Raw genomic sequence first — 19,856 nt, 5'->3', positions numbered from 1 at the left:
GACAATAAAGAAAACCCATCCTTTGTTTCAGTTTATTTGCTAGAGTGACCTGGTAAATCCCTGATAAATACAGAGCCTGCCTTCCTAAGTAAAGGAAGAAACAGAAATTGAGCCTAGGATCAGGGCCAAAAATGTGTTCATGGAACAGAGAAGAGCTACATTTACACATGAAGGAGAAAGAGTGGTAATGTTTGTGCTGAGAAAGCTACATCATTTCTGATGTAAGACAAAGACCTTTCTCATTTGATTGATAAATATCCATTTGGGTGGGTACATTTGAGGTTATTTGGAAATAGATAAAATTACTAGTTTAGACTGATGACAATTTCTTTGACCATATTCAGAATAAACAAATAAAAATCAAAAAAAGGAAGTAAAAGTGTATAGAAATGATTAGAATATGAAAATTGCCATGTTTCCTATTTAATGGCCTCACTTAGAAAGCATGGCATCAGAGAGCCTACCTCAAGGTTGCACCTGACGCCGTCTCAGCCAGCCAGCGGCAGCCTCATCTTCCCCATGGCCTTCGTGCTCTCTCTACTCATGGCCCTGGTGCTGTCAGCTACAGCCCAGAAAGATCCCTGGGCTGTGACCTGTCTCCAAACCAAGTGGTGCTTGGCAGGAAGAACCTCAGGCTCCTGGGCCAAATGAGGAGAATCTCCCCTCGCTTCTGTCTGCAGGACAGAAAAGACTTCGCTTTCCCCCAAGAGATGGTGGAGGGTGGCCAGCTCCAGGAGGCCCAGGCCATCTCTGTGCTCCATGAGATGCTCTAGCAGAGCTTCAACCTCTTCCACACAGAGCGCGCCTCTGCTGCCTGGGACACCACCCTCCTGGAGCAGCTCCGCACTGGACTCCATCAGCAGCTGGATGACCTGGACGCCTGCCTGGGGCAGGTGATGGGAGAGGAAGACTCTGCCCTGGGAAGGACGGGCCCCACCCTGGCCATGAAGAGGTACTTCCAGGGCATCCATGTCTACCTGCAAGAGAAGGAATACAGCGACTGCGCCTGGGAAATCGTCAGAGTGGAAATCATGAGACCCTTGTCTTCATCAGCCAGCTTGTAAGAAAGGTTAAGAATGATGGATGGAGGCCTGAACTCACCTTGACGTGACTCTCACTGACTAAGATGCCACATCATCTCTGGACACTCATCTGAGGCCATTTCAGAAGACTCTGATTTCAGCTTTAGTCACAAAATTTATTGAATTATTTCAGCCAATACTTTGTCAGTAGTAAATGAATATATATAAATTTTTTTGGCTGCAGGTGCATCAGTCCTGAAGTGAAGACTGCCCTGATTTTATTGTTTGTTTGCTTATTTATTTTGTTATATTTATTCTTTTATCTCTTCATATTTATTTTTCCATATAAAATATTTTTGTTTACATTGTATTAAAATTTAACAAATACATTCACATTTTTATTTCATTAAATTTGTAATTTGCTTTATTTATTAAATATTATCAAGGTGAACTTCTTGAATTTTTTACCAATTTATGTTTAATTGCTAGGTAAATTTGAACTCTTTTGTGACCCCATCGATTATAGCCCACCAAGCTCCTCTGTCCATGGGATTCTCCAGGCAAGACTACTGGAGTATGTTGCCATATCCAGGGGATCTTCCCAACCAAGGATGGAATCTGGAATCTGCATTTCAGGCAGATTCTTTACTGTCTGAGCCACAAGGGAAGACACCTGTTTGAAAGAAATGAGAGAAAAAGGGATTTTGTAAACTGAAATTAATTATTTACAATAGTTACTGGGTCATCAGTACAGTTCAGTTCAGTTCAGTCGCTCAGTCGTGTCCAACTCTTTGCGACCCCATGAACTCCAGAATGCCAGGCCTCCCTGTCCATCACCAACTCCCCAGAGTCCACCCAAACTAACGCCCATTGAGTCAGTGATGCCATCCAACCATCTCATCCTCTGTCGTCCCCTTCTCCTCCTGCCCTCAATCTTTCCCAGGATCAGGGTCTTTTCAAATGAGTCAGCTTTTCCCATCAGGTAGCCAAAATATTGGAGTTCCAGCTTCAACATCAGTCCCTTCAATGAACACCCAGGACTGATCTTTAGGATGGACTGGTTGGATCTCCCTGTAGTCTAAGGGACTCTCAAGAATCTGTTCCAACACTACAGTTCAAAAGCATCAATAGAGAAAATATCTTAACTTGATATTTAAGACTTATAAAGTTTAAGTTATTCATAATTACTTGTAAATTATAAGAATCCGCCTGCAATGCAGGCGTCCCCGGTTCGATGACTGGGTCAGGAACATTTCCTTGGAGAAGAACTAGGTAGCCACTCCAGTGTTCTTGGGCTTCCCTAATGGCTCATCTGGTAAAGAAACTGCCTGCAATGTGGGAGACTGGGTTCGATCCCAAGATCTCCTGGAGAAGGGAATGACTACCCACTCTAGTATTCGGGCCTGGAGAATTCCGTGGACTGTATAATCCATGGGGTCACAAAGAATGACTGAATGACTTTCACTATAAATTTTGAATATTTTTTAACCAATTAACATTGCAAGAGAAATTAACCATTTATATTAATATTAAGTGAAATACTTTTCAGTCTCAGTCTTGTCCCCAAGTCTTCCCACTGGAGGGGCTGAATATCTCCTAGATTCCTGGACAGACTTCACGTGCCTTTCCCTTTCCCTGAATCCCTGAAAGAATTAGTCTTTCTCCACAGAAACAATCCTGAATTTCAAAATACTTCACAACATGCTCTGATTTCCAGCCATCAACCGCAGCATAAACGGCGGTGTAAACCGCCCTGGCCAAAATCTCCACCTAGGAAGGGGAGGGTGGACATGGGGGCAGGTGCAGAAATCTAAGAATCTGAGAAAAGCAGCATTAAAGCTCCCCTGGGCAGTGGGACCGAAAAGGAAGCTTCCTCACTGCTCCCGAGGCCCCACGGACTCCCCGGGCTATGGCGGCGCCTCGCCGGGGTCAAGGCTCTTGACGGGGACTCCTCGGTTCTCCCCTGGATCCTGCGCGGGAGTTCGCGGCGCTGGACCTGGAGGCGCGTCCGGTCCATTACTGAGAGTTCAGGTGCACATCCCGGCCGCTGGGGCGCAGCGAAGGGCGCTTGGAGGACTTAGCTTAGTGCAGGACCTGAGCTGTTTCACTGGGACCCAGATGAAGTGCTGAATTTCTGAAACTCTGGTCTCCCTGCTGATGGCAACTGGGATGCTCTGCTCCATCCCTAACGTTTCACCCCTTAGTAAATGTCTTCTATTCTTCCAGTCATTTCCCATATTCATGTATTTGGCAGCATTAAGTGTTTTTAACCTAAATCCACAAGAGCCCTGTCAGCTTGGTGTTTTCTACAGTTCTCATTGTTTAGTTGCTAAGTCTTATTCGACTATTTGTGACCCAGTGGTCTGTAGCCTGCCAGGCTTCTCTGTATGGGATTTCCCAGACAATACTGGAGTGCCTTGCCATTTCCTCCTCCAGAGGACCTTCCCAACCCAGGGATCTAACACTCCTCTCCTGCATGGACACGTGGATTCTTTAATCCACTGAAAGATTCTTTCCCACCAGGGAAGCCTGTTTCCTACAGAGACTCATCGAAATGTTTGTAATCCAATCTCTTGCAATAGCTATAATTCTCAAGGGTCTTATCTATCATGCATCTCAAATATATGGTGATGGTTAATTGAGCAATCTATATGAATCATCTTGGACAGTTAAATATGATTATTTTATAATTATTAGAAATATTAATTTTGTCAGTCACATTTAGACTCTCAGAATTACCAGTTGATAATTTCATTTTGCTTATTACATAAAATAATCACGATACTTTGTAAATTGCTCAATTAATCTAGAAATCTGGAGGTAGACGATAAACTAATGAAAATATAGAGTACTGTAACAGCAAGGTAAGGAAAACAAAGGCACAATGTGTGTTAGTGAAATAGGAAAATAAGCGATGGTTCAATACAGACAGTTTGCACAGGTGTTTATGGTATGGATGGGGAGGTGGAGTTTCGAATTTGACATAATAGATTTTGAAACCTGGACTTGCCATTTTTTTTTTTTTTGCCATTTTCTTATTAGGTTGTTTTATTCAAATCAAGTCTTAGCAGGTGGCTCGTGGAAATGAAAATATTTACAGCTCAGGCTCAACTATGTTGGAAGGATTAAGTGTCCCTTTGAAGGGCTAAGGAATTTGTAGTTGGTGTCAACATCATTTTTTATAAAGACTGAAAGTCTGTGCCATTTGGCAAGTTCTTGGTCATCATGTTCACAGTAGCACTGTACATTTATTTAGTAATCAATTCAGGATGAATGAGCCATAATGAGGGATGACAGCATCAAGGAATGTGTTATCCTCAAATAAATATCAAGAATGAAATATATTCTAATAAATCTGCAATAAACACAATGTCTCGGTATCTTCTTGTTACCATGTTACAGGTTGAATGTGTGTGTGTTCCCAGAATTCATATATTGAAATCTACCCCCACCATGCGATCATATCAGGAGGTGGGATATTAGAGAAATCATTAGGGTTAGAGGAGGTTATGAGGGGGGATTCCTCATGCACAGGATTACTGTCTTCATGAGGCTCACAAGACACTTTGCTTCCTCTCTGCTCTCCACCTTGTGAGGACATAGAGAGACGTTGACAATCTGCAACCCAGAAGAGGGTTCTCAACAGACCTCCACCCTGCTGGCACCCTGATCTCACACTTGCAGCCCCCAGGATTGTGACACATAAAGTTCTGCCACTGATGAGCCACCAGATGCTGGGACCTTGTTAGAGCAGCCTGAACCAAGACACAGGGCATGGCAAATTTAGCTCCTGCAGTCTACTAGTTGAGGTTGTGTGTAAATACTTCATGTTCAAAGCATACATGACAGAGAAGAAATTGTCATGTGTAATTCTCAATCCCTTTCTTCAGAAAGAAAACGGATAATCTGCACTCACAAGTAAAAACCATAGAGTCTGAATCAGAGAGAGAAGAATGATGGCCCACCTGGAGGACATCTAAAGGACATTAAGAGCACTGATGAAAGGAAACAGCAAGAGAAATGAGGCAACAGGGAAAAATGTCCTGCCTTCTGGTTCTTCCCAAGGGATAATGGGAAAAATATACCTAAAATAATTTTTATTTTAATATATTTTGAAAAACACTTGGATATTTAAACAATCATTTAACTATTTAGCCAATTGTTCCCTATCCATGGCATGATCCAAATATTTGCATGAACCATTCCTTTAATCAGTAACCAGTCAGAGAGGGGGCAGTGAAATTAACCAATTTGCTTAACTTCATGTTTTGGTGAAAGTCAGTAAATTTCAGTACCTTGAGAATTAAAATATTTCCCCTTAATTCCTGAGTTTTCCTGCCAACTTGTTCAAGAAGAAATCTGTTGGTTTCATGTTTTAACTTTTTTTTCTTATTATCCATAATAGGCCAGGAAATATTTTTTTTAGTTTAATCTGTACAGGGATAAATATTCTTAAGGCAGGAAGTAACAGCTCCCCAGTCCTTGGCGCTGGTAGTGGCTGTGCTCTGACTCACCCCCAGGACATCCTGGACACCTTCCAGGGGTCCCATCACCACCACCAGGTTCCCTGTCTCTGAGCTGTGGCTGGATGGCGCCAGAAGGGACCCGAATCTGTAAAATCGACCCCAATTCGCTGACTCCTCACCTGAAGCCCTTCAGTAAATGGAATCCTTCCTGGAAAATAAACCACAAAGCTCTAGGGAAGGCTTGGAAAATGCAAGGTTCTGAGCTTCCAACCAGAGAATACTGTCGCTGGCAGGGCTACAAGGCTCTCTCTTCAGCTCTCAGCACTGTGAAAACAAAGTTTCTCCCCGCAATAGTAAATCAGGATCAAAAGACTCACTGAGGATGCTGTGCCCTGATGGTCTGCAGAGCCCAGAACTGCAAACTCTCCAAAGTGGGCATCCCAAAGGAACCCGAGAAAAAGAGCTCTTTGGCCCTCCTACAGCAGTCTGGAGAAGCGCACTGTCCAGGGCTCAAGGGAAGGATATTTTATTGCTATTTTTGAGTTGCTAAATACAGTGCTCAATCCTGCCTGACTCTTTGCAACGCCATGGACAGCAGCACGCCAGGATTCCCTATCCTTCACTATCTCCTAGAGTTTGCTTAAATCCATAACCACTGAGTTGGTAATGCCATCCAACCATTTCCTCCTCTATCGCCCTCTTCTCCTCCTGCCCTCAATCTTTCCCAGCATCAGGGTCTTTTCCAATGAGCTGGCTCTGTACATCAGGTAGCCAAAGTACAGGGCTTCCCTGGTAGCTCAGATGGTAAAGAATGTATCTGCAAGTGCGGGAGACTCGGGTTTGATCCCCGGGTCAGGAAGATCCCTGGAAAAGGGAATGGCAACCTACTCCAGTATTCTTGCCTAGAGAATTCCATGGACAGAAGAGCAACTGGCTGGCTACGGTCCATGGGGTCACAAAGATGAGACACGACTGAGCAACTAACGTTTACTTACTTATTGGAGCTTCAGCTTCATTATCAATCCTTCCAATGATTTTCAGGGTTGATTTCTTGACTGGTTTGATCTCCTTGCTATCCAAGGGACTCTCAAGAGTCTTCTCCAGCACCATAATTTGAAAGCATTGATTCTACTGCACTCAGCCTTCTTTATCCACCTCTCACATCCATACAAGACCATTGGAAATACCATAGCTTTGACTATACTGACGTTTGTTGTCAAAGTGATGTTTACTCTTTTTCACATGCTGTCTAGTTCTGTCATAGCTTTTCTTCCAAGGAGCAAGTGTCTTTTAATTTTGTAGCTGCAGTCAACGTCCGCAGTGATTTTGGAGACCAAGAAAAGAAAATTTGTCACGGTTTCCACTCTTTCCCCATCTATTTGGCATAGATGTCAGAAGCTTAGGTGTTTTGATGTTGAGTGTTATGCCAGCTTTTTCAGTCTCCTCTTTCACCCTCATCAAGAGGCTCTTTAGTTCCTCTTCACTCTCCTCCATTGGATTGGTATCATGGTATTTTATTATTTATTCCTATCAAAGTTTTTAAGAACATCCATAAGTATGTGAACAGCTAAACAGAAAAAAATGTTATAAAATTGAGATGAATATTCAGCAGACAGGGAATTAAAAATTGATTTCTGAAAGGAAACACAGTTCAAAGTACTTCAAAATAAATATGAAGAAAATAGCCTAAGATTTTCAATGATTTTGAGTGTTGAAAGAAGTCTATCTATACTGTGGTATTATTATATATTTTTATATGAATTTCATATGAATATGTAATTTGGTACATTACTATTTGTATAAATACATATTCTCCATTAAAAGTCATTCTGCAAACTCATTCATAAAGTTAAATAAAATTCAACAGCTTTTACATGTAATGTACACCATTCATTTTATGGCATTGTTAACCCTAGGGTGAACACAACAAGGAGTTTTGCACTTTGTTTTTCCATGTATAAAGATATGCATGGAGTACAAAGATGGATCCACAGCATAATTGTGTTGTCAAAATTTCATGGTGGGGTGATTAGGAAAAAAGAAAATCTCAGAGATTTTTTCAGGAAGGAAAGGCAATAATGAAAAGAATGTTTGCGAAACACTGTCCTAACCCATTTGGAGAGTGCAAATTGAAAAGCAAAAACAAAAGTAGCAAGTAAGAGGGAACTTTCAGAAAATGGAACCCATGGGCTCCTATTTAACACACAGGCTTGAAGGAAGGGCTTCAGGGAACCTAGAGAGCAGGTTCACAGAGTCACCCACCGCCCCAGGCCAGCAGCATCTGCAAGGTCCCGATGGCCCCAGCCTGGTCCTTACTCCTGGCCCTGCTGCTGCTCAGCTGCAACGCCATCTGCTCTCTGGGCTGCCACCTGCCTCACACCCACAGCCTGGCCAACAGGAGGGTCCTGATGCTCCTTCGACAACTGAGGAGGGTCTCCCCTTCCTCCTGCCTGCAGGACAGAAAAGACTTCGCATTCCCCCAGGAGGCGCTGGGTGGCAGCCAGTTGCAGAAGGCTCAAGCCATCTCTGTGCTCCACGAGGTGACCCAGCACACCTTCCAGCTCTTCAGCACAGAGGGCTCGGCCGCCGCGTGGGACCAGAGCCTCCTGGACAAGCTCCGCGCTGCACTGGATCAGCAGCTCACTGACCTGCAAGCCTGTCTCAGGCAGGAGGAGGGGCTGCGAGGGGCTCCCCTGCTCAAGGAGGTCTCCAGCCTGGCTGTGAGGAAATACTTCCACAGAGTCACTCTCTATCTGCAAGAGAAGGGACACAGCCCTTGTGCGTGGGAGGTTGTCAGAGCAGAAGTCATGAGAGCCTTCTCTTCCTCAACAAACTTGCAGGAGAGATTCAGGAGCAAGGACTGACACACACGTGGTTCAACATGGAAGTGATTCTCACGGACCAACAGACCACACTTCCTCCTGCGCTGCCACGTGGAAGACTCATTTCTGCTGTCATCATGGCCTGAATTGATTCAGTTTGTCAAAGGTTTTCAGGAATATTAAAGGATAACATGTTCTACTCTACAGGAACTACTCCCTCACAGATACTCAAGCTGATCTATCTACTTATTTATCTACATGGACATTTATCTACTTTAATATTTATTTATCTATTTATATTTACTTAAATTATTTTGTTCATATAATATTATATATGTATGCTTAAGGGAAAATACATATTTTATATTTAGTCAGCTTATAATTTTTCTCGTTCATTAAGTTTTTACTATTAAAACACATCCTTTGCTTTTTTCTTTAAAAAAGAAACACCAAGCTAATTGCACAACTTGATTAAAGAATTTATTTCACAAGTCCTTGACCCATTTTTTTATATGCAGATTAGAATGAAAAATACACTTCCTTTAGCCAGGTTGCGTGTCGCTCTCAAGACCTAGATAAAAACATAACTAATTCAATCATTTTTATAACTTTGATTTTTTAAAAGGAAATTATATCAAATCAGTAATCATTTAATTCATATTAAAATGTTAACTATTTTAAAAATAGTACTAATTAGTAGCAGAAATGAATATCAGTTAGGTTGAGTTCTACAATAAAAGGGAGAAAATTGGAATACTGCCAGTAGAATATGGACCAAGCTGTGGAGGATATAAAAAGTTAGCTACTATAGGTAATTAGTAAACATATCAGTGCAAATGTCCATTGGATATTGGAGATGGCAATTTACAAGCAATTCCATTAAATATAAAGCATGAAACAGAAAAACTGATCAAATGGGAAAAGAGTATAAAATGAGAAAAGGACTTAAAATTGAGTCCTATGACCTCAAACTTAAAAGGGAGGGAACACCACAAAGGATTCTTGTCAACTGAAAAAATACTGGCAACATGACTGCCGGGAGTTCAGTTTTTTGGGTGGACTTACTGAGGATTCTAGCCAAGAGGACAGAGTCTACTCAGCTCTGAGGAGCTGCTTCAAGGTTTTAGAGGGGTCAGTATATAAATGTGATTGTGGTAAAGGGGTTACACGCCATCACTTGGTAGAAGGTGGCTGAGAGTCAGCAGGAACAGGTATCTCCATGAATGACTGTAGTGCTCTTCTACCTATGAGAAGTTGCAAAAACGGTTCCTAACTTTTTCTCAGGAAAATTATCTAACTCTCTGCTGGTCTGTTGTGTTAGTTTCCCAGAGCACAGAGTGCCTCTTTCCTGATCTCCACCCTGAACTTCTATCAGAGCCTGCTGGAGGCCAGGGAACACAATGGGTAATGACTTCATTCCTGTAGAACAAGATGCCAAGTGACAGTTTAGCTGTCATCTTAAAGGAGAAAAGTCAGAGTTCATGTGGCTAGAAATTGATGCTCTTCCTTTGTTCTTAAACTCACAGAAAAGTCAAGAATTTAAAATACAAAGATCCCAGGGGTCAGCTCTTATAGGGTTAATAAAGTGATTTTACTATATCTCATTGAAGAAATCACTCATAAAATCTTAGATTTACCGCCTCATGGCTTGTGGGATGTCCTTTTTCATACCAGGGACTGAATCCAGGTCACAGTGTGAAAGGGCCAGATCCTCACCTGTAGCAAAGTCCCCTCATTTATTTATTTTTTTCAATTAACAGAAAAATCTATACCCCTCTAACTACTCAAGAGCAATTTTGTTTGTTTTGATTATCCTCACCTGTAGCAAAGTCCCACTCATTGATTTATTTTTTTCAATTAACAGAAAAATCTATACCCCTCTAACTACTCAAGAGCAATTTTGTTTGTTTTGATTAGACCTTAAAGAGATTTCTCTAGACCAAAGACCACCTCCCTTATTGCCCTACAAAGCCATTTAGCATTTGCAGGGGATTTAAGGGCTTTTTGTCATCTCATTCTCCTCCTTTAACTTATTTTGTTGGTTTCCCAGTATCATGTTCATTTGAACCCTTCACTCTTTTAATGGGCTTGTTCAGACAAATCATTGTAAAGCTCCTTAGGTGTACCTTTGTATTTGGTACATTGGGAATAGTTCAATGCTCCAGATTTATATTTCTCTCCAGTTGTATAAATGGTGTGATCCAAATAGGGTTAATGAGAGATCTGAGTTAATATTTTAAAGAGCTTAAAATGGCAAGTCCATTAGTAGCAAACAAAATTCAGTTATTACTTGCTAATATTATGATTACTATTACCCAGATTAACACAAGGATCTTTATAATTATCTGATTCCCTTTTATTTAATTCTAGCTTTCACAAAGCATCTTCTCATTGTTGAGTGGATTTATCACCAGGACAGATGCTCAGCAAGGCTGGTCCCCACGATTCTGCCAGAGAGGGTTAGTGTTATACCAGCTGAGGTTCTGCTTATCAGTTTCTTATGAGCTGATGGGTGTGACTTCTTCCTTCTCTCCTGAAACTGATCTTACATGGATTAAATGAAAGAAAAATGAGGTAACTGATCTTGCAAAGCAAAAGGCAGTCAACGGACCCAGAACATTTCCTTCATTGAGTTTCTGGCAGACCCAGCTCTGTCCCAGCCAAACTTCTGCTGCACTGAAGTTTGCTAACTCAGAATACGTCATTGTGTCGGGGAAAGCCACTTCCCTTTTTTCATATTCCTGACATTCAGATTTACATTTCTTTTTTTTTTTTTTTTTGGTCTACATTTGTTTTCTCATCTCGAATTTTACTTTCTAGGAAAGTTGCAAAGAAAAACAAAAAAATCTAAAGCCTTGAAAATGATAGAGTACAGCCCCTCTGGCTTTCTTTACTTCCTTTTATTGATCTCACCTCATCATGAATTAGGACTAGAGCAGGAGCAGTGAGACTAATCTTGTCCAGTATGTCAATATAAATTAAAACAACTTCAACTGAAGAATCACCCACAAGCAAAGAAAGAAGGCTATTTCCTTCGACTGAGTAGCGCGAGTCTCACTGCCCTGCATTCTCAGAGGAAGACAGAGACAGAGGAACAAAGCAGCCCAGTGGAATCAACTGACTGAAGGAGCAACTGAAGCTCACTGGGTTCTGTGACATAAACTTCTGATGAGAGACAGCAACACCACTGAATCTAATTCCTCCAACTCAGAAACTCTGAACATCACACATGTTCATAAAATTAGGAGAGTTGAATGATACAATCCACACTTGGTAAAATGAAAATTATCTCTCTACTAAACGTAACATAATGGCAGTTGGATAATTCCTCTGTCTACTTGCACAAATGCACCCTACTCTCAGCATGTGGGCAATACTGACACTTAGGACACTTGGGGATATGGGCCAGGAGAAGAGGGGTCACCACTGGGAACGCGGGTCCTTCACACAAACATTCCAGAGGAGAAGGTGGGGGTTTAGGAAGACCATCCATTTTCCCAACAAGTAAACAAGCCCTCCACAGAAAGGAGATTTTTCGCATCCTCAGGCTGTGGTGAGCCTGTCTGCAGGGAGGGAGTCCAGCAGGTGAGCAAGGGGACGCTGTCACCCGGAGGACAGGGGGTGGCTCCATGTGATCTCTCCCTGAGAGTGAGGTGCTGCTGGGGAAACACAATCATCCTGGAATTAGTCTCCTCACCCATGTTCCCTGACAAGAACCAGGATTCTTCTGGAGGTATTGGCCCAGCCAGTGGAGGACAACAGGTCTCCGGTATGAAAATGGTGGAAAGAAAGCGTCATGTCTCTAATAGTCCTGACTCCATGGTTCCCTGAAGCACAACCGCATGGACCTGCAGGAACGTGTTCTAGAAGGAAGAGAAACATGGGGGGAGCTCATGGACTCATAATATTCAGAATCTTCTCTAAATCAAACACTAAAGACAAACATCATTTATTTCAAAGAGCTTAATTACCAGAGTGAACTGGTAAATATTTTATAAATACAGAAATACAGAGCTGAGGGAGCCTGGTTTCCTATGTAAAGTAAGAGGGAAAAGTGGAGCCTAAGATCAGGGCGGCAGATGTGTTTATGGACAAGAGGAGAGCAACATTTATGCATGAGAGACAAAAAGCAATAATGTGTGTAACTACAAACAGACATTACTCCTGAGTTAAGAAAAAGACCTTTCTCATTTGATTGATAAATATCCATTTGGATGGGCACATAGGAAGTTATTGGGAAATACATAATATTAATAGTTTAGATTGATGTCATTTTATTTGATCATATTGTAAATACATAAATGAAAATCAAAAAAGGAAGTAAAAGTGTAGAGAAATGACTAGAAAATGAAAACTACCATGTTCCCTATTTAATGGCCTCACTTAGAAAGCCTGGCATCAGAGAACCTACCTCAAGTTTCCACCAGACGCCGTCTCAGTCAGCCCAGCAGCAGCTGCATCTTCCCCATGGCCTTCGTGCTCTCTCTACTCATGGCCCTGGTGCTGGTCAGCCATGGCCCAGAAGGATCCCTGGGCTGTGACCTGTCCCAGAACCACATGCTGGTTGGCAGGAAGAACCTCAGACTCCTGGGCCAAATGAGGAGACTCTCCTCTCGCTTCTGTCTGCAGGACAGAAAAGACTTCGCTTTCCCCCAGGAGATGGTGGAGGGTGACCAGCTCCAGGAGGCCCAGGCCATCTCTGTGCTCCACGAGATGCTCCAGCAGAGCTTCAACCTCTTCCACACAGAGCGCACCTCTGCTGCCTGGGACACCACCCTCCTGGAGCAGCTCCGCACTGGACTCCATCAACAGCTGGACGACCTGGACGCCTGCCTGGGGCAGGTGATGGGAGAGGAAGACTCTGCCCTGGGAAGGACGGGCCCCACCCTGGCTGTGAAGAGGTACTTCCAGGGCATCCATGTCTACCTGCAAGAGAAGGGATACAGCGACTGCGCCTGGGAAATCCTCAGAGTGGAGATGATGAAAGCCCTCTCGTCATCAACCAGCTTGCAAGAAAGGTTAAGAAAGATGGGTGGAGATCTGAACTCACCTTGAAAGAACTCTCACTCACTAAGATGTCACATCAGCCTTGCACACTCACCTGTGGTCATTTCAGAAGTTTCTGATTTCTGCTTTAGTCACAAAATTTACTGAATTACTTAAGCATATATTTTGTAGTCTTAAGCAAGGATGTTAAAAACTTAGCTCTAGGGTCATCAGTCCTTAAGTGATTATTTCCCTGAGTTATTTATTATTTATTTATACTTGTCATATTTATATTTTCATATTAGGATATTTGCCTTCACATTGTATTAAGATTTAGGATATATGTTCAGCTTTCCATTTCATTAAATATAATTTTTTTATTTATTAAATTCTTATCAAACTCTTTTAGTTTTCTTTTTGTGTGTGTGAGATCGAATTTATTCTGCTCTCTTTTAGTGGATGGCATTTCCAAACATATTTTTACTGAATGATTGAATAAACACAAAATGAACTAATCCAGCAATGAGCATTTACGTAGAAAATCCTGTGTTTTGATGAAAGAAATCTCCACAGGTGAAGATCTCCACTGCCTCACTGGAAACATATTTGTGCAGTGGTCTCTGTGTAGAAATCCAGACACTGAGTCTGTTTATTCTTAACAACTAAATTCAATCTTCAGTATTCTAAACAAAAGTGAGTAATTGATGGTAACACTTATCTACTCATTCATTCATTCAGTTCACGTCACATGTATTAATTGAGTATCAAAGTGGCAGATGGTGGAATTGCCTTAAGAAACACTGATAAATAAATCTAATTTAGTACCTTCTATGTTGAAACTTTCAGTCTCATAGAGAACGATACATAAAAATAATGTATTTTTTAAAAATTTCAATTATATTAAAAAATCCAAAAATAAGTAATGGAAAACTGGGTTCTCACATCAGAAGATACTTACAGTAACTTTTACAGGTAATTTTCAGGGAAAAAAAGAGGGATACCTTTGCTATGGTACTTGCTGCTGCTGCTGTTGCTGCTAAGTTGCTTCAGTCGTGTCCGACTCTGTGTGATCCCAGAGACAGCAGCCCACCCGGCTCCTCTGTCCCTGGGATTTTCCAGGCAAGAACACTGGAGTGGGTTGCCATTTCCTTCTCCAATGCACGAAAGTGAAAAGTGAAAGTGAAATCTCTCAGTCTTACGTGAGAGGTATGTAATTGTAGAAGCCTGAATGGCTGTTGGCCAAGTGGGTCTACAATAAACAAATGCCACGGGTATAAGTGCTGATTTGAAATTCTTTACTGTATGTCTTGGAGAGGGAAATGACAACCCACTCCAGTATTCTTGCCTGGAGAATCCCGTGGACAGAGGAGCCTGTGGGCTGCTGTCCATGGGGTCGCACAGAGTCGGACACGACTGAAGCACCTTAGCACGCATGCACGCATTGGAGAAGGAAATGGCAACCCACTCCAGGGTTCTTGCCTGGAGAATCCCAGGGACAGAGGAGCCTGGTGGGCTGCCATCTATGGGGTCACACAGTCGGACACAACTGAAGTGACTTAGCAGCAGCAGCAGCGTTGTGAGTCTGGTAATAAGGACATGGGGATGGATGTGGTCGCTTATAAATAGAATAGACAATGAGAAGAGGACCCTCAGTGTTTAAGGGTCAGGCAGAGGAGAGTCTGCAACAGGCACTGAGGCAGGGGGCAGGGCAGCGAGAAGGACACAAGGATGACCAGGGGAGAGACTACTGAAGGGAAGGCGTGTGCTTCAAAGACACAGTGGGGCCTGCAGGGTGGGTGAGGACTGAACTGTGCCAGCGGCCCTGAAACATACGCCACCAGTGACTGTAGCAGGATCTGGTTTAGCAGAATTAACGGGGCAGAAACCAGATGGGAGTAAGTGAAGAGGAAGGGGGATTAAGGGTGCTGTGTACAGACAACGATTTTGCAAACTTGTTTGTGAAGCAGAGGAGAGAAATAAGGTGGAACTTTGAGGAAAGTGTAGCTTACTATCTCTGTGCATGTTTTTTTATGTTTTTGCAATATGTTTTCTGAGAGTTATTTTGAAGAATGTAGGAAATGACAGAAACATGAGTATTTTAAATATTTTACTATTTTAAATCACTGTTTGGCTAACATAGCAATTTCTCATTTTTGTAAATAATATCACTTTGTGGTGGACTTGTCAGAGTGGAAAGACAGAGAAGCGCATGCAACGATGAACCATTCATTATTTCCCTCAAGAATCATTATGCTAAATTTGTGCCCTATTCAACTCATAGTTCTAGTTCAATCATCAACATATTGCTTTTGTGACTTGACATATGATAAGCTTTTGTAGTACTGTACAGAGGATAAATGTATTTTTCAGTTTTCCAATCTAAAATCCATACTAAAAACATAAATAGACATCTGATGGATATCAAGGTCATGTGCAATCATGGCACTTCACACACAAAGATGTCTGCCAAATAGTAAAAGATATAGTATCAAGTGACAATGCATGTTGTGCTAAAATCTAAAGGATTTTCATACAGTTTAATTTGGCAGGATGCTGTTTTAAACCAAATGGTAAAAGTTTATAAAGCTCTACTAAAACCCTCCATAAACCCTTCTGTAAATAAAACAGCTTGTTCGGGGAATTCGCTGGTGGTCCAGTAGCTTAGACTCTGAGCTCCCAGTGCAGGGGGCCCGGTTTCATCCTAGGTCTCACAGGCGAAACTAAAGATCACACTGCAAGGATGATGGAAAACCTTGCAAGTAGTAACTAAGACCCACCACAGCCAAATAAATAAACAAAACAAAAACAAAACAGCTTACTCATAGGAGGCCTACCATGTTGCTTACAACAAATGAAACACAGTAAGTTTGAAAGTATGTTGCCCGCACGCTTAGTGGTATTCAACTCTTGCTTGAACTCTTTGCGACCGCATGGATTTACCCACCAGGCTCCTCTGTCCATGGGATTATCCCACCCAGAATCCTGGAGTGTGTTACCATTTCCTCCTCCAGGGAATCTTCCCAATCCAGGCACTGAACCCCTGTTTCCTGTGGCTCCTACACTGTCAGGTGGATTCTTTACCACTGAGCCACCTGGGAAGCCCTGAAAGTATGTTAATAAATGTAAATGCTTGGGATAGATATGAACGCACTTTCTGAACTTGAACATAAATGGGAAAACAGGAATTAGAGATTGGAAATGCAGGAATAACTGGATGAAAGTATCAATTATTATGGGCTATAAGCATATTTTAAAAGTTAGATTATAGACGTCCTGATTTCAACTTTGAAATTTAGATATGAATATGAAAATCTAAACTAAGCGCATTCACATTTTGAGTATTTAACAAAGGAACTTTATTTTCACGTAAATACATCTGATATGCAAAATGCAGCCACTGACTTGGCTCTTACGTATTTTGATGATTTAGGTTCTGCAGAAATTCATTTTAAGTGGTTTCAGGCAAGATGTGGGGTTTTTTGGTGGTCAGGTGGTAAAGAATCCTGCTGCAATACGGAGACCTGGGTTCAATCCCTGGGTTGGGAATATCCTCTAAAGAAGGGAATAGCATCAATTCCAGTATTCTTGCCTGGAGAATTCGGTGAGCTGAGGAGCCTGGCGAGCTACAATCCATGGTCTTGCAAAGAGTGGGACATGACCAGGCGACTAACACACACACACACACACACAGAGACACACACACACACAAGCAAGATGCAACATCAGTAATTTGTAATATAAAATCAGTTTTGTGTTTGTATCTTCCCAAGTGACTCACAAATTCGATTTCGTACAATCTTAAGTAAAATCAGAAGTGACCTTGAAAATTTATAGCAAATACTAGTCACAGTGGGATGTTGCAAAAGAAATTCCAGTGAGCTGAAGTTAATTAAAAATTCTTTAAAACCACAAAAAATGTCAAAATAGCAATTCTTAATAATGACAAAATAATTAAAGAGGCATATTTTGAAAACTGATTAGTTTCCTTTTATTAGAACGAAGAAAAAAGTATAATGAATTCTGGTTTGGGTATAAATAAAACGTAAATTTTTAAAGGTGCTGTGAATTTGAATATTAATAATTGACAGTGTATAATAATTATGCAGCTATTAATAAATAATAGCTTCAATATTTAAAATTTCAATGTTAATCATTAATAGTATTTTAAATAATAGTTTCAATACTTTAAATGTTGCTGTGCATTTTAATGTTAATAATAGTTTATAATAATATATGGTTATTAATATTAATAATATTTTCAATAATAGTTTCAATATTTCTCCACCAATTTAAAGCTGTAGGAAAAATAATCCATTAAAAATCATAAAAGGAAGCCTATAGAAACAAAGCTTACCTCTGCCTCGGGCTCCAGTAAGTTTGAGCGGGGCATCAGCCGTGTCCCTAAGTCATTCCACTCGCAGGACTGGGGGACCCCATTACTTCGTAGATACCTGTCCAGATTGTAGATGCCTGTCCCCTTTCCCTGAATTAGTTTTTCCCCCCAGAAACAACCTTGAATCTGAAAACATACCACGACATGCTCTGATTTCAAGCCATCAGTCGCAGCATCAACAGGCACGGTGTAAACCGCTCTGGCTTAAATTTCTTCCCAGGAAGGAGAGGGTGAACGCAGGAGCAGCTGCAGAAACCAAAGGCTCTGAGCGAAGCCGCGGCAAAGCTGCCGTGGGCAGTCGGGCCCGAAAAGGAAATTTCCTCACAGCTCCGGCGGCTCCACGCGCTCCCTAAGCCCCGGCGGCGCCTCGCCCGGGGCCGAGGCTCCTGCCGACGGGGACTCCCGGGTTCTCCCGGTGGATCCCGCGCTAGAGTTCGCGGCGCTGAACCTGGAGGCGGGTCCCGCTGGGTGGGCGGCGCTGTCGGTGCGTTACGGCTAAACGGGTGCGCCCCCCCGGCCGCTGGGGCGCAGCCAAAGGAGCTCTGGGCTCACTTGAACCGCAGCAGCGCGTGCCATTTCTCCGTGGTCCGCTGAATCACTGAGCGGAATGGCAAAATCTATTTGCTAATGGTGCTAGTGATGCCTTGCTTCAGCTTCTCCTAGGCTCAAAGCTGTGAAAAGCAGGAAATCCTCCGTTTTGAGATATCAGATCAATCACGCAAGCATGACAGGACCGGCTTTCATTTTCTTTTTTTTCACTACAACTAGGCAAGCCACCTGTGTCTACCATTGGATTCTCAGTCTGTTCCAGATCTTAAACCTGTTCCACTCAGAAAACTACAGTATAGTTTGGAGTAAGACCTGCTTGTTAAATTACTCTCTAGCCAGTCTGGAGCTGGAGCAGAAGATGAAAATAGACAATCTTCTAGCTTGTCCTTGCTTGGGAAAGTTGTCCCAAAAGTGCCTCCAAGGAGTCAGCAGCTATTTAGAAGGGGAGGACTATAGCTGCCTTGCCTTGGAGATTGTCCAAAGGATGAGTGAAGTGTGCTTTCCCCATTGAATAAATTTCACAGAAAATTCAGAAAATAATAAAATGATTCTCATAACTCTCTAATCAATTATGTCAATACTACTGTTTGTCAAATCGAAGCAAGCAATCAAGATTGTATTTTCTGTATCAGCTACAAAAAATCTGAAATTCAAGGCTTTATATTTAAAATACATAGGGTTTCCAAAAAAAGAAAGTTTCAGAAATGTAAATGACTTACGCTATTTTTTTTAACTTATGCTTCTTTAAATAACCTCGTTATAATAAATCATTTATCTTTTTTGTTTTTTTGGAAGGTATATGCTGTCCCTTGTGTCGACTTTAAAATTATTCATGTCCTAAAAATTGAGAGTTATGTTTTATTCAATGGGAAATTTTAGGACTTCAAGCCTGGGAGACAACGTCTTAAGTCATCCTGAGAGGACTGCCCCGAGGAGGCATGGGGAAGACCAGGTTACCTAGAAGTTTTGCAACAAAGGGCAGGTAGTCTGAACATCAAAAGATTATCCTGAACTAAAATTAGATATGCCCAGTAAAGGAATTTAGCAGTTTTCTATGATGGAAGATGCAAGAGTCTGGGCTGACCGGAATCATTCCTTTGCTCTGCACCGTGGCTGTCTGGGGCCAGTTTCTTGTGTTGACACATCCTGATCTTCTTTTCCTCAGGGCTCACTGTAGGGAGTGGCTACAGTATGAGGGCTGCTAGATGGCATGTGTTCTCCTTCCGGAGTTCCCTCAGGGCTCACAGGCTCCTGGGAAGGGCTGCAATCACTGATGACTGTAACATCCTTGTTTACTAATATGGCACGAAATATTCCATTTTTTACTAGAAGCTGAGATGTAACTTTTCATGGCAAACTTTCTTCATTATTTTGTTATAGACTTTGGTCTGTTAAGGCAATTAATATTAGCTGCTCAAACAGAAAACATGAAAATAACTGCATTTTGAGCACAATAGAGGTTTATCTTCCATCCATGTTAACACCTCAGTGTAAGCATTCCTGACCAGATGGTTCTCTCCCAAACAGTGAATCAGGGACACTTCCTACAATGCCTTTGCTATGCTATAAAATTGTGATTCTTAAAATGTCTCTGGGTGGTGGTTGGGGTTTATTCTCT

General features: G+C 42.0%; 2 protein-coding genes and 1 pseudogene across 2 annotated transcripts; all 3 read left to right on the top strand.

Moving 5' to 3' along the window:
• LOC108636622 lies at nucleotides 520–1,106 on the top strand (annotated as a pseudogene).
• LOC108636621 (interferon alpha-H-like) lies at nucleotides 7,721–8,369 on the top strand. Its single transcript, XM_018052805.1, has one exon. The coding sequence runs from the start codon at nucleotides 7,783–7,785 to the stop codon at nucleotides 8,350–8,352; it is 570 nt and encodes a 189-aa protein (XP_017908294.1). The 5' UTR covers nucleotides 7,721–7,782; the 3' UTR covers nucleotides 8,353–8,369.
• LOC108636620 (interferon omega-1-like) lies at nucleotides 12,740–13,365 on the top strand. Its single transcript, XM_018052804.1, has one exon. The coding sequence runs from the start codon at nucleotides 12,778–12,780 to the stop codon at nucleotides 13,363–13,365; it is 588 nt and encodes a 195-aa protein (XP_017908293.1). The 5' UTR covers nucleotides 12,740–12,777.

The sequence above is a fragment of the Capra hircus genome, chromosome 8, assembly GCF_001704415.2.
Source record: "Capra hircus breed San Clemente chromosome 8, ASM170441v1, whole genome shotgun sequence".
In the NCBI taxonomy this organism is placed as follows: domain Eukaryota; kingdom Metazoa; phylum Chordata; class Mammalia; order Artiodactyla; family Bovidae; genus Capra; species Capra hircus.
Note: the sequence above shows the minus strand (reverse complement) of the source record. Positions and strands in the feature narration are given on the sequence as shown.

What these genes read in the sequence shown, in the direction of transcription:
- LOC108636621 (XM_018052805.1), top strand. Translation starts at nt 7,783, where the DNA reads ATGGCCCCAGCCTGGTCCTTACTCCTGGCCCTGCTGCTGCTCAGCTGC.
- LOC108636620 (XM_018052804.1), top strand. Translation starts at nt 12,778, where the DNA reads ATGGCCTTCGTGCTCTCTCTACTCATGGCCCTGGTGCTGGTCAGCCAT.